The 10,593-nt window shown below is 39.2% G+C and overlaps 1 protein-coding gene across 4 annotated transcripts in view; it reads left to right on the top strand.

The window, feature by feature from the left end:
* Window positions 1–10,593, top strand: part of TECPR2 (tectonin beta-propeller repeat containing 2) — a 43,584-nt gene that overhangs the window by 149 nt on the left and 32,842 nt on the right. For 2 of the 4 annotated variants that reach the window (XM_064716024.1, XM_064716025.1), the window contains exons 2-8: window positions 2,247–2,395; window positions 6,069–6,353; window positions 6,463–6,591; window positions 6,991–7,122; window positions 8,038–8,195; window positions 9,291–9,603; window positions 10,403–10,535. In XM_064716024.1, coding sequence (XP_064572094.1) covers window positions 6,120–6,353; window positions 6,463–6,591; window positions 6,991–7,122; window positions 8,038–8,195; window positions 9,291–9,603; window positions 10,403–10,535 — 1,099 coding nt within the window. In that variant the 5' untranslated portion in view covers window positions 2,247–2,395; window positions 6,069–6,119. The remainder of the gene's footprint in view (window positions 1–2,246; window positions 2,396–6,068; window positions 6,354–6,462; window positions 6,592–6,990; window positions 7,123–8,037; window positions 8,196–9,290; window positions 9,604–10,402; window positions 10,536–10,593) is intronic. The other 2 variants (XM_064716027.1, XM_064716026.1) reach the window with 1 other exon arrangement.

The raw sequence follows: 10,593 nt of genomic DNA, 5'->3' as shown, positions 1-10,593 counted from the left end.
AGGGCCGGCCCGGTCCCGCTCCCCTCCCCGGTCGCCGCCAGCGGGGCCTGCCGCCTGCGGGCGCCTGTTGCGGGCGGCGCTCCCGGGCAGCGCTCGATGAGGGGGCTCGGCGGCTGCGTTACCCGGGGCGGCTGCGTTACCCGGAGGGGCTGCGTTACCCGGAGGGGCTGCGTTACCCGGGGCGGCTGCGTCGCCCTCCCCTTGCCGGGGTTCTGTGTCTGGGCGGTAAATCCGGCATAAGCCGAGGTAAAGCCGGCGGGGAGGCGAGGCAGCCCCATGAGTGTCCGGCCGGGAGCCACGGGCTCTGTCCCCCTCTGGCAGGGGCTGCAGCCGCACCGGTGCGGGAAGGCACCTGGTGGGAAGGAGAGGTTTGAAACATCTGTGTGTGTTTCAATAAAATATGTTTAAGTTGAGGAGGGGGGGTTAAGACAAGCGGGAATGGCTTCACAGTCAAAGAAGAGCAGGTTTATGTTATATACTAGGAATAAATTCTTCACTGTGACAGTAGCGAGGCGCTGAAACGGGTTGCGCTGAGAAGCTGTGGGTGCTCCATCCTTGGAAGTGTTCATGGCGAGCTTGGAGGGAGCTCAGGGCAGCCTGGGCTGGTGGAAGGTGTCCCTGCCCATGGCAGGAGGCTTGGAGCTGGATGGTCTTTAGGGTCCTTTCTAACCCAAACCATTCCAGGATTCTGTGAAGGTTTCATAGGGTGTCACAAGACCATCAGCTGAATTTTCCCATCTCTATAAGGATGTGCAGTGATTGTAGGTTCCCCTTTTCTACCCTTTCCGCATCATTCATCTAGATTCTTTGTTTTGTTATTTATTTTTTATTATGTCACAGAGGAAGAAAAACAAACCTAGTTTGAGCCATGTTATAAATGGCAAATGTAGTTATTGGCTTTTGCATTTATATATTTGCTTTTGCAAGTTATTGATCATAAAGATTCTGATATAGTACAATTGGTAATTCCTTTTAACTGCTTTTTTGGTATAACCTGTCAATTTATATATGTACCGTATAGCTTATAAAAAAATAGTGTGATCAATATATATCTTAGGTCTTAGCATAATATTAAAGTAAAAACTATGTAATGTTAAAATGCTTTTATTTGTGTAACTAGCTCAGATAATGGTGTGAAATAGCTATGTGGTTTCTCACATTTGTGGACCATCTTACCTGAATGATAAGATAACAGTGACAAGAACCAGGACACCAAGAGAAAAAGTTTGCTACTGACCCTCTGGTTATTAGGAAGTGTCAAAACAACAGAATGGAGCCTCAAGAAGAAATAAAATATATTGATTTAATCTACAAGATGGCATGCAGACAAGTTAAAGGTTAAAGCCAAGCAAAAGAGTTCCTAAACTCGCAGGAATGTTTGAATATACGTAAATTCTTAGGAGTATTTATTTATCCCCTGTAATGTAACAGTATATAAGAACACTGTTTTAAGCTAATTGTGTGTTTTTGGCATATTGCCACACACTCCAGTGCTGGATATTGTCCCTTTTATCCCTTATTAAACTTTTAAAATTTCAGAGAGTGAGCTCTGTTTCTCACAAGGTGAAAATGCAACATGTAATGAATTGTGTAAAGCCAAGTGTGAGTTAACCAGGTAACCATGACCTGTGTGCAGGGCACGTGAAGCAGAGGTCCTTTGGCAGGGTGTGTGTTTGTGTGCTCTGCTCTGCAGCACTGTGCTGTGCAAAGCTCTGGAGATGTGACAGAGGGTTTGCCTGCTCTGGGGCTGCATGTGGGAGAAGGATGAGAAAGGAAAACTGCTTTTCTCTTTAGCTGGCAGGATCTAGCTGAGAACAGAGACTGTTGTGTTTAGCTGCGGTCATATGGGAGTTTGTCTGTGCTCTGAAGAACTTAAATGTAAGTTTTAATGTCAAAGATTTTTTTAAAATGGGGCTGTTGTCCCTCTAGTACAAACAGGACCCTTGGGCTCAGAGAGATGCAGTGACAGCTTTAGTTTCCTGCAGTCAGTCTGTGGCATATCCTGGCACTGAACCTTTGGGCACTGCCTGTCTGCTGAAGCACAGGATTATCTCTCACTTTAGCTGTCTCTGTTAGGCAGCATTGAGCCTTATTCCTAAGACCAGGGGGAAAAAAAAATTAAAAGCTATTTTTCAAAGCATGACCTTGAATGCAGTATTGAAGAAACTGTGAAGTCTGAGAGTTGAGAAGGAGGGACTCTGGTGATTGTTTTTGATGTGGAATTTTTCTCCACTCTATCTCTGCAGGACAGCTGCTCAGCACCAGCTGCTTTGCCCTGTGTGACTGTTGTGTACTTCAGAATAACTGTGGCTGACACACACTGAACACATGCATCCACTTCCAAAATCTGCCTGAGAAAATAGATTATATCTGCTGTTTGCCTTTGATTAATGAGGTAGGAAAAACAGATAACAATTAATCCTAAAGCTGTTACAGACTACATGTGATACACAGCTGTTGTTAGAGGGATATTAAAGACTTCAGGCTCAAAAGCAGAGAATTGTGGCATTTGTGCAGATGTTTTGAATGTATAGGCATATGGGAGATGTTCTAGTCCCTTGTACATTTGGTTAGTGTAGATAAAATTCCCTAATATTAGTAGTATTTTTAATAAAAGTATGGTTTTGAGTTTTCACTTACATGTTTTTACACAATCAATGGAAGTGTTTTGTTAGTCTGTAAACAGCTGAAGATGAAACTAATTTGTGTGCAATGTCAAGAAATTATAGTTCATTGATAAATGTTCCTTTGTTTTGATTGTACAGGGTTAATGGGTTATAGAGAACAAAATCTTATTTTTTTAATTACTTTGCAGTTAGAGATTGTATATAAATTTTATTAATTTTATTTTAGCCTTTACCTAACAGCAGAATTTTCAAATTTAACTTAGTACGTGACAAGAAGTAATTCCTCCTATGTTTTTTTTGTGTGTAGGAAGAAAAACCCCTGTCAAGCTTTCTTTTTTTCTCTTTTTTAAAATTAAATGTAAATTTCCAAAATATACATCAGGTAGCAGGTAGGGTTATTGTGGAGAAATGAGGAAAAGTCTTTTTCCAGATAATAAAAATTTCCACATTTCCAGAGCTGGTAATCAGTTTCTCTGTTTTTAATGGTTTAGTTGAGCTGGAAGAATAAGTGGTGGAAACTAAGAAAGAGGGTGAATCCTGAGGGCTTGGAAGGTCCTCTGGTAACTGAGGAGTGTGAGATGGTTCCAGCTACAGGAGCAGCTTTGGATGCTGACAGATGTAAATTGCAAGAGTCACAAAGAGGACTTAAAACCCAAAATAAAATATGTGGAATTCATGAGGCAGTGGCTGGGTAGTGGTAGAAGTTGAGGTTGGACAGAGGAAGATTAGAAAATGTGAGACTCAGTTCAAAAACTGGATTTCATTTTATTAGGGAAAAGAAAAAAAGACCATTGACTAGTAAAATTACTAAAGTGGCAAAACAGCACATTTAGAGCAGCAAATGAGACTTCAACAGTGGATTCTTTTAACATTTAGTTGACTGTAGATAGAAAGCAGAAAATGATGAAGGAAAGGGTAAGAGACTTGAAATACAGGATAGGAAATCAATGGTTTGTGAAAATATTGTGGAAGTGTCATGATGGGCTAAGGTTATCTGTTAACTTAGTAAACATCTCTGAAAGGAACTCTTCATTCAGGAGTAGTTTGGACATGTGAATCAGCTGGTCTTGATATTTCATGAAATGCATCTTGACAGGTTGTAAACATTGGAGAGAGTGGAATTAATTTCTAAACTCTAGCAAGCAGTAAAATTTACTGCAATTAGGAACTTCTAACAGTTGGTGCTAGAGTAGCTATTGGCAGTTTTTGTAGCAGATAAAATATAAGCCCAAAACCCAGTTTTTATTCCTGTGGTCTTGTTTATGACATGCATGGGCAATGTCCTGCAAACAGTCCCTGTGGCCTTAGTGCAGTTTTATATTGACAGCAAGTGGTGCAGAGCCCAAAGTGTATGTGCTGAATGCTCTTGCACAATTACTGAAATTGTTGGAAAACTGTGGCACTGGAGCCTTTCACAGTAATGGAGATATTAACCTAGAACAGCTTTTTTTTTTTTTTGTCTAGTTTAGTTGATACACACTGCAAGCAATGTGTTGCTTATAAGCTGCCAAACAAAAAACATTTTCCATCCTTAGAGAGTTAAAAACAAGGCACAATAGGATTATCACAAATTGCAGTAGGAGTAGTTTACAGAATAATTGTGAGCATTTGGAAGCATTTCTAACTTCAGTTGGCAGATCTCCTTTTTTTATTTCTCTAAGGAAGTTCTAACTGTGCTGAAGCTAAAGAAAATCTTCAGTGTTAAGATCTTAAACAACCATCAAAAACTTTCCTCAAAATTCTTGTGTTGGAAAACTGCAAGACTCTCTACCATTCTGTTAACTGCACTTGTTCATAGCAAAATAAAACTCGAGGAGTGAAGGCTTCTTTTCTTTTCCATGTTTCAAAGTCACCCATGAGGAGAAGCAGCAGCTACTGCTGCAAAATGTTCTTGTCAAGGCTGTAGTGCTGAGAAAAATTGCTTGGTTTAATTAAATTTTTTGAATATTTTTACGTTCCTCCTGATCAGCTTTTTCTGAAGGTGCCAGTATGCTGTTGCTGTGATGAGCTCTGACTATGTTGTTTTTCTTGGGGAAGGCAAACAGACTCTTTGTTTTTGTTATTCATAGATATTCTTCCCTAAGTATATTTACAGTATTGCTCACAAGCATGAAATTATTTTCTTATCCATAAAAGGAAACCTGGGCATATGGTACTTTTTTCCTGTTTGCTCCTTATCTTTTTAAATTCAGTTGCTACATGGATATTTTCTCGTGTCTAACAAAATAGAGTTTTTAAGTTTTAACTCACCCCTTTCTTCCCATGTTATTTTTTGGTTGCTGTTTGAATGTATGGCAGATGTAGCTCTAGCTGAGGTGCTTCTCTGTCTGGTTATCTCGGCTGTTTGAGGGGCCTGGAGAGGCCCGGGGTGGCTTTGACGCAGCTCGCGTATCGAAGGACGAGAAGAGGCTTCAGTTCTTCTTTCTGGTTTTATGTTTATTAATTGTTTATCTAAAAGATGTTCTTTCAGCTACCAGAGATCTGCTCAGCAGTCAGCCATGGGCACACTCTCTCTCCCTCTGGGGCAGGCACCTATCTTTATACTCATTGTGACGTGTACAATATTTATCATTTTTCCCCAATACCATTTATTATTATAACTCGGTGTACTCTTAGTAATAACTAATCCAAAGGTGCTACTGTGGCCAAAGAAGATGGAGGAGAGGAGGAAGAAGGAGGAGGACAGGACACACTTCAATTCTTCTATCTTACTCTTCTAAACCCCCCTGTACATAAATCTTAAACTTTGTTTCTCACCCTCTAATTAGCTAATCTTTCTACCCTTCACCCCAGTGAGGCCCTCATCCTTGTCGTCTCTTGTGTAGAGTTAAAGTCCAGCTACTAGACACTTCTAGCAACATTCCAAGACTCCCGAAACCCCCAAGCTGGTCTCGGAGGCTCAGATCTCAGGACTGAGATTTTGAGATCTGACACTTCTCAGCTGTGTTTGTTCTTGGGCTGAGGGGCATTAAGGAGTGGAGCACAAATGCTGCTCAGTTGTTTTGATCTTGCAACCCTGTAATAGCCCAGGCTCTTGAGCACTGGTTGGATTGAGGGTAGAGGCTGCAGAAAGATGAAGAAATACATCCCATGGATTGTTCAGTGTGAGAGTCCTTATGGCTTTTTCACTAGGCAGATGAAAAGAAACACTGCATTCCAATTCAACTTTGACAAATTTTCAGATGCAAGGAAAAGTGGTTATCCCATATTTAGTGGTTACCATACACCCTTATATGTTAGCTGAACTTAAGGAATACACATTTTGGTAAAAAAAAGTTTATTCTAAAAATAGGTTACATTCACTTCAAGAGTTTAACTTGCTTTTTCTTGATGCAAAGCAAAATATGAGAATTTTTTCTTCTTTTTTTGCTAGATTGTGGCTGTTACCCTTTTACTCTCTCCACACAAGTCAATGACATGTCTTTTGCTTTTGTCTTTCAGATTTCCTTATGTGGTCATGTAGATGTATTTATTTCAGCCTTAAAATTGCTGATGCAAATCCTTGCTATGGCATCTGTGGCTTCACCAGTTATATTTAAGGAATTTTGTCCCTTGTATTATCTCCTCAATGCCATTCCTACAAAGATCCAGAAAGGCTTTCGCTCCATCGTGGTTTACCTGACAGCACTTGATACCAATGGAGACTACATTGCTGTGGGGAGCAGCATTGGAATGCTTTATCTCTACTGCAGACACATAAACCAGATGAAGAAATATAATTTTGAGGTAAATACTAGCTTTTACTGTTGTCTTCCAATGAAGCTGATTGCTCTGAATTGAGCTCTCTGTTGGTGTCTCATTAACTTTGAGTTCTTTGTATGGTTTGTTTCAACAGGGGAGGTGTGAATCTATAACTTTTGTAAAGCTGTTGAGTTGTTTTGATGATCTGGTTGCTGTTGGCACAGCCTCAGGCCGGGTTGCAGTTTTCCAGCTTGTGTCTTCATTACCTGGAAGGAACAAACAGGTCAGTATTTTCATATGCCCAAATCTCTGTGAGCTCTAGGATGGCCAGTTCTAGTACAGTGTTACTGTGATCCTATGTAAGAGTTACACCCAGCCAGTCTTGCCTGATGAAAAAGCTGTGAATAAGTTTTAGGCTTCATATGTTGAGCTTATAAAACAATAATATTAAAGCATGCTTTGCATTACAAAAGCTGTATTTAATCAGATATGTTTCTGAGAGATTTCTCATGTTTGGCTGATCTCTTTGGTGGAGGGGGGTTTTCTGTGCTAAATAAACTTTAGAAGAACCTGCACTTTTGTACTTGATCTCCAGTTAAACCAGTCAGGAGTCACTGAATAGGCTTTGTGCATCCATTTTCTCTTCACCTCATTCTTCTGCTGCTTTGTTATTGTTTCACAGCTTCGCAGATTTGATGTTGCTGGCATCCACAAAAGTAGCATTACAGCTTTAGCTTGGAGTCCCAATGGAATGAAATTATTCTCTGGAGATGACAAAGGAAAGATTGTCTACTCTGCACTGGACCTAGACCAGGTAAGCATTTGTTTTAGGGACCTTAATTCACGTTTGCACTTTCTGAAAGGATTCTTGTGTGTTTAAATATTCAGCAGTTACGTAATTGCTCAGTGTTATGTCTTTAGTTGGATGGCTTTATTGGTATGTGTACACTTGGCCCAGTGTGTGCACACCCAGCAAGGCAACCACTGGATATCCTTCAGAACTGCCTTATCTTTTTTAAAAAGTAATCCATTATAAAAGAAGTAGTAATCCTTCTCATTTTTCATGAAATAACTGTCAAGTCTTTCTTCAGCTTTTGGCCTGTAATTTCTCTTTTGTTTGGAAGGGGTATTTTTGACTGATGTGGCTCTGTTGGTGAAGTATTTCTCCCAGAATTGTTCAGCATCTTAGTCTGAAGTGTACAATGAAAGTAACATTTGGGTGCTGCTGGCTGAGTGGCATGTTACCAGTAAATGGAATTTCCCTCACATCTTGTTAATTAATACAGACCTGAGATGTCAACAAATTTAATGCTAACTTGAATTTTTAAATGGGAGAAAAGTTTAAACCACATCTGTCCTGATTTATCTGTGACTGTCCCTCAATTTGGTTTGACAGAAACCACCAAAAGTAATGATTGTCTCAGCAAGGCACGAGTGGCAGTGGGGAAGAAGGAAGAAAATGTGTCCTAAAGTTCCTAAAGTTTCTGTTGATTTCAAGAGAAGTGTATTAGCTAGTATTCCAAGAGAAACTACATTTCATAGTGTGTCACACACAATCTAGCTCTCCTCTTGCCTACATAAATTAAGTCTGTATTCATTACGTGAGTTTCATGCAATGACAGGTCAAAAGCTTTTTGTTTGTTTTCTTGTTCAAAAGCTTTTTGTTAGTTACCACCTGGCATTTTTAGGAAGGTTTGACTCTTGTGAATTGTGTGTTTGTCTTTGACAGGGTATTTGCAACTCCAGCCTTGTGTTGGAAGAGCCCTCTTCGATTGTCCAGTTGGATTACAACCAGAAGGTGCTGCTTGTCTCTACTTTACAGCGGACTCTGCTTTTTTACACAGAGGAGAAATCCGTCAACCAAGTTGGAACACAGCCCAGAAAAAAGTAACCCTCATAAAATCCTGATGCAGGCTCATCTATTAATTCTTGCAAGTGAATTACAGACAGAGTCATCTAGGCAGTAAAATTAATACAACACAGCAGTCTGCTCATAAAAAGCTAGTTACCATAGCTGTGTGGGATTGAACATCAATGACAATTATACCTATTTAGAAAATATGTGGTTGCAAGTATGTCACGATCATATTCTCAAGGCACTATTAGGCAAAAATATTTAAGCTGTTTTCTCATTTTTTAAACAGAAAACACTGCCAAACTTCCCCTGCAGACCCTCTTTGTTTGCTGTGACTTGCAGTGAGCAGGCTTTGTAATCAAATCTGTCTAATGGGTGATGTAATATTTAATGCAAAAAGCAAGTCATGATCCCTGGTTTTCTTATACACTGAAGTGAGTTAACAGGGAGAATGTATAGTAAGCACTTCAATTTGAGTTGAAGACTAGGAACCTCTTTTGTGGCTTTGACATCTCCTCTTATGTAATCCCTCTCAAGTAAGGAAGAGGGAACCCGGTCATGGAACAGCATGAGTGACTGTTTCTCTTAAGGAGAGGAAATTTACCCTTGAAAGAAGGTTTATGATGTATCTTTCAGGGCTCTGAATAGTAGGAGGAATACCAAGGTCCATCTTATATGGAAGGGTTTTCTTGGATGATAGCAATGGTGTTTCTGTGAAATGAAGGGTTTAACAGCTGGGGTCTGTTCTGTGCTTCTTGCAAGCAAAGGCTGCCAGTTACTCAGCATTACTTTGTAGTGTTTTGCTTGTTTTTTGTAAATTCTGGGAGAAGGAAGAGTGCATAGTAGGATCTTTTTGAGATGGACAGAGTGGCATTAAGGCTATGAAGCTTATTAGGAGGAGTCACTTAACTTGCTTTGTTGATGTAGTGTCTGACATTCAAAGCTGAGGGGAAACTTTTTATTTGGAATTACTGCTCTTGTCTTACTGCAACTAAATTTGTACTTCAGATATTTGACTGGATATTTTAATCAAAGGCTTTTGATAATGTGTGAATTTGTGCCTTTAGTTTTTAAATTGTTTCAAAGTTGAGTATATAGCTTTTAAAAGAAATTCTTTTGCATTTTAGCACTGGCAAATTTGGAGCATGTTTTATACCTGGCCTGTGTAAGCAGAGTGACCTGACACTATTTGCTGCCAGACCTGGGCTTCGTCTGTGGAAGTCTGATGTTCATGGGACTGTTCAGGCCACATTCATATTGAAAGATGTATTTGCTGGAGGAATAAAAACTTTTGAACTGTATCCTCGTTTAGAACCACCTGACAGAGGAAGTTACAGCTCTCCAGAGAAACACCTCGGGCTTGTCTCATGCTTTTTCCAAGAAGGATGGGTGCTGACCTGGAATGAGTACAGCATCTATTTACTAGACACTGTGAACCAGGTAGATAAATCTTGTGGTTGCATATTTTGTTTCTTCCATGTTTTTGTTCATGATATGCCATGAGACTCTGTTTTGGTTATATATTCAATGGCTGTGATTTAAATCCCTATTTAAAACAAAAAAAAAAAGAATATTTATTGTCTTGCTTCTCAAGTTGTCATTGCAATGATATACTCACCAAATAGCTCAGTATGTTGTTTATGAAAATTACATATATTTAAAGCTTTCAGTTAAGGTTTTAACATCATAATTAATTCTGATGCTTAGTGAAACATATAGAAACCCACAGTCTAGGAATTAGTGCAGAAAGATATTTTAGGCTATAAAATGTGCTGGAACTATTTATTCTTCTCTTCTACCACTGCTGGTGTCTGAAAAAAAGATGTATTACCTTTTATTTGGTATACAGTGAAGTGTTAGCTATTTTGTTGTCTTAAAAACGCATATGAATGCAGATACAAGCTAGTATATTTCTGTCTAAATGATATTAAATATTCATACTGTGGCACTCTTCTGCCACCAAATTGTATATTGCTTAAGTTGTTATATTTAGTTGCCTTTAGTTGGACAAAGAATGGATCTGTGGAATTTAAAATAGTATAAAAATGGAGCTGCATCATGATTAGAGAGTTCTTTTCTGTTTCTTTTATCTGTTTTCTTTTTTTGATAAGATAAAAATCTTTAGCCTGTACTGTTTTTGTTGATTAAAATCCAGAGAATGCTTTTGTTAAGAGTACCACGTTGTGCAAACACTGTTAATCTAATGTCAATTATTTCTTTCTCTGCTGACTCTTTACAGGCTTTGATTGGTGGCTTGGAAGGATATGGTGATATTGTGTCTGTGTCCTGTACCAACAATGAGATTTTTCTCTTAAAGGGAGATAGAGACATTATAAGAATTTCAAATAGACCTGAAGGAGTGTCATCAATAGGTTTGTATAATTAGTAAGCTTACTATGTAGAAATGAGTAAGTTTAGTATGTATAAATT

Source organism: Zonotrichia leucophrys, chromosome 5 (assembly GCF_028769735.1).
Source record: "Zonotrichia leucophrys gambelii isolate GWCS_2022_RI chromosome 5, RI_Zleu_2.0, whole genome shotgun sequence".
Classification (NCBI taxonomy): Eukaryota; Metazoa; Chordata; class Aves; order Passeriformes; family Passerellidae; genus Zonotrichia; species Zonotrichia leucophrys.
This window is presented reverse-complemented; position numbering and strand designations above follow the sequence as displayed.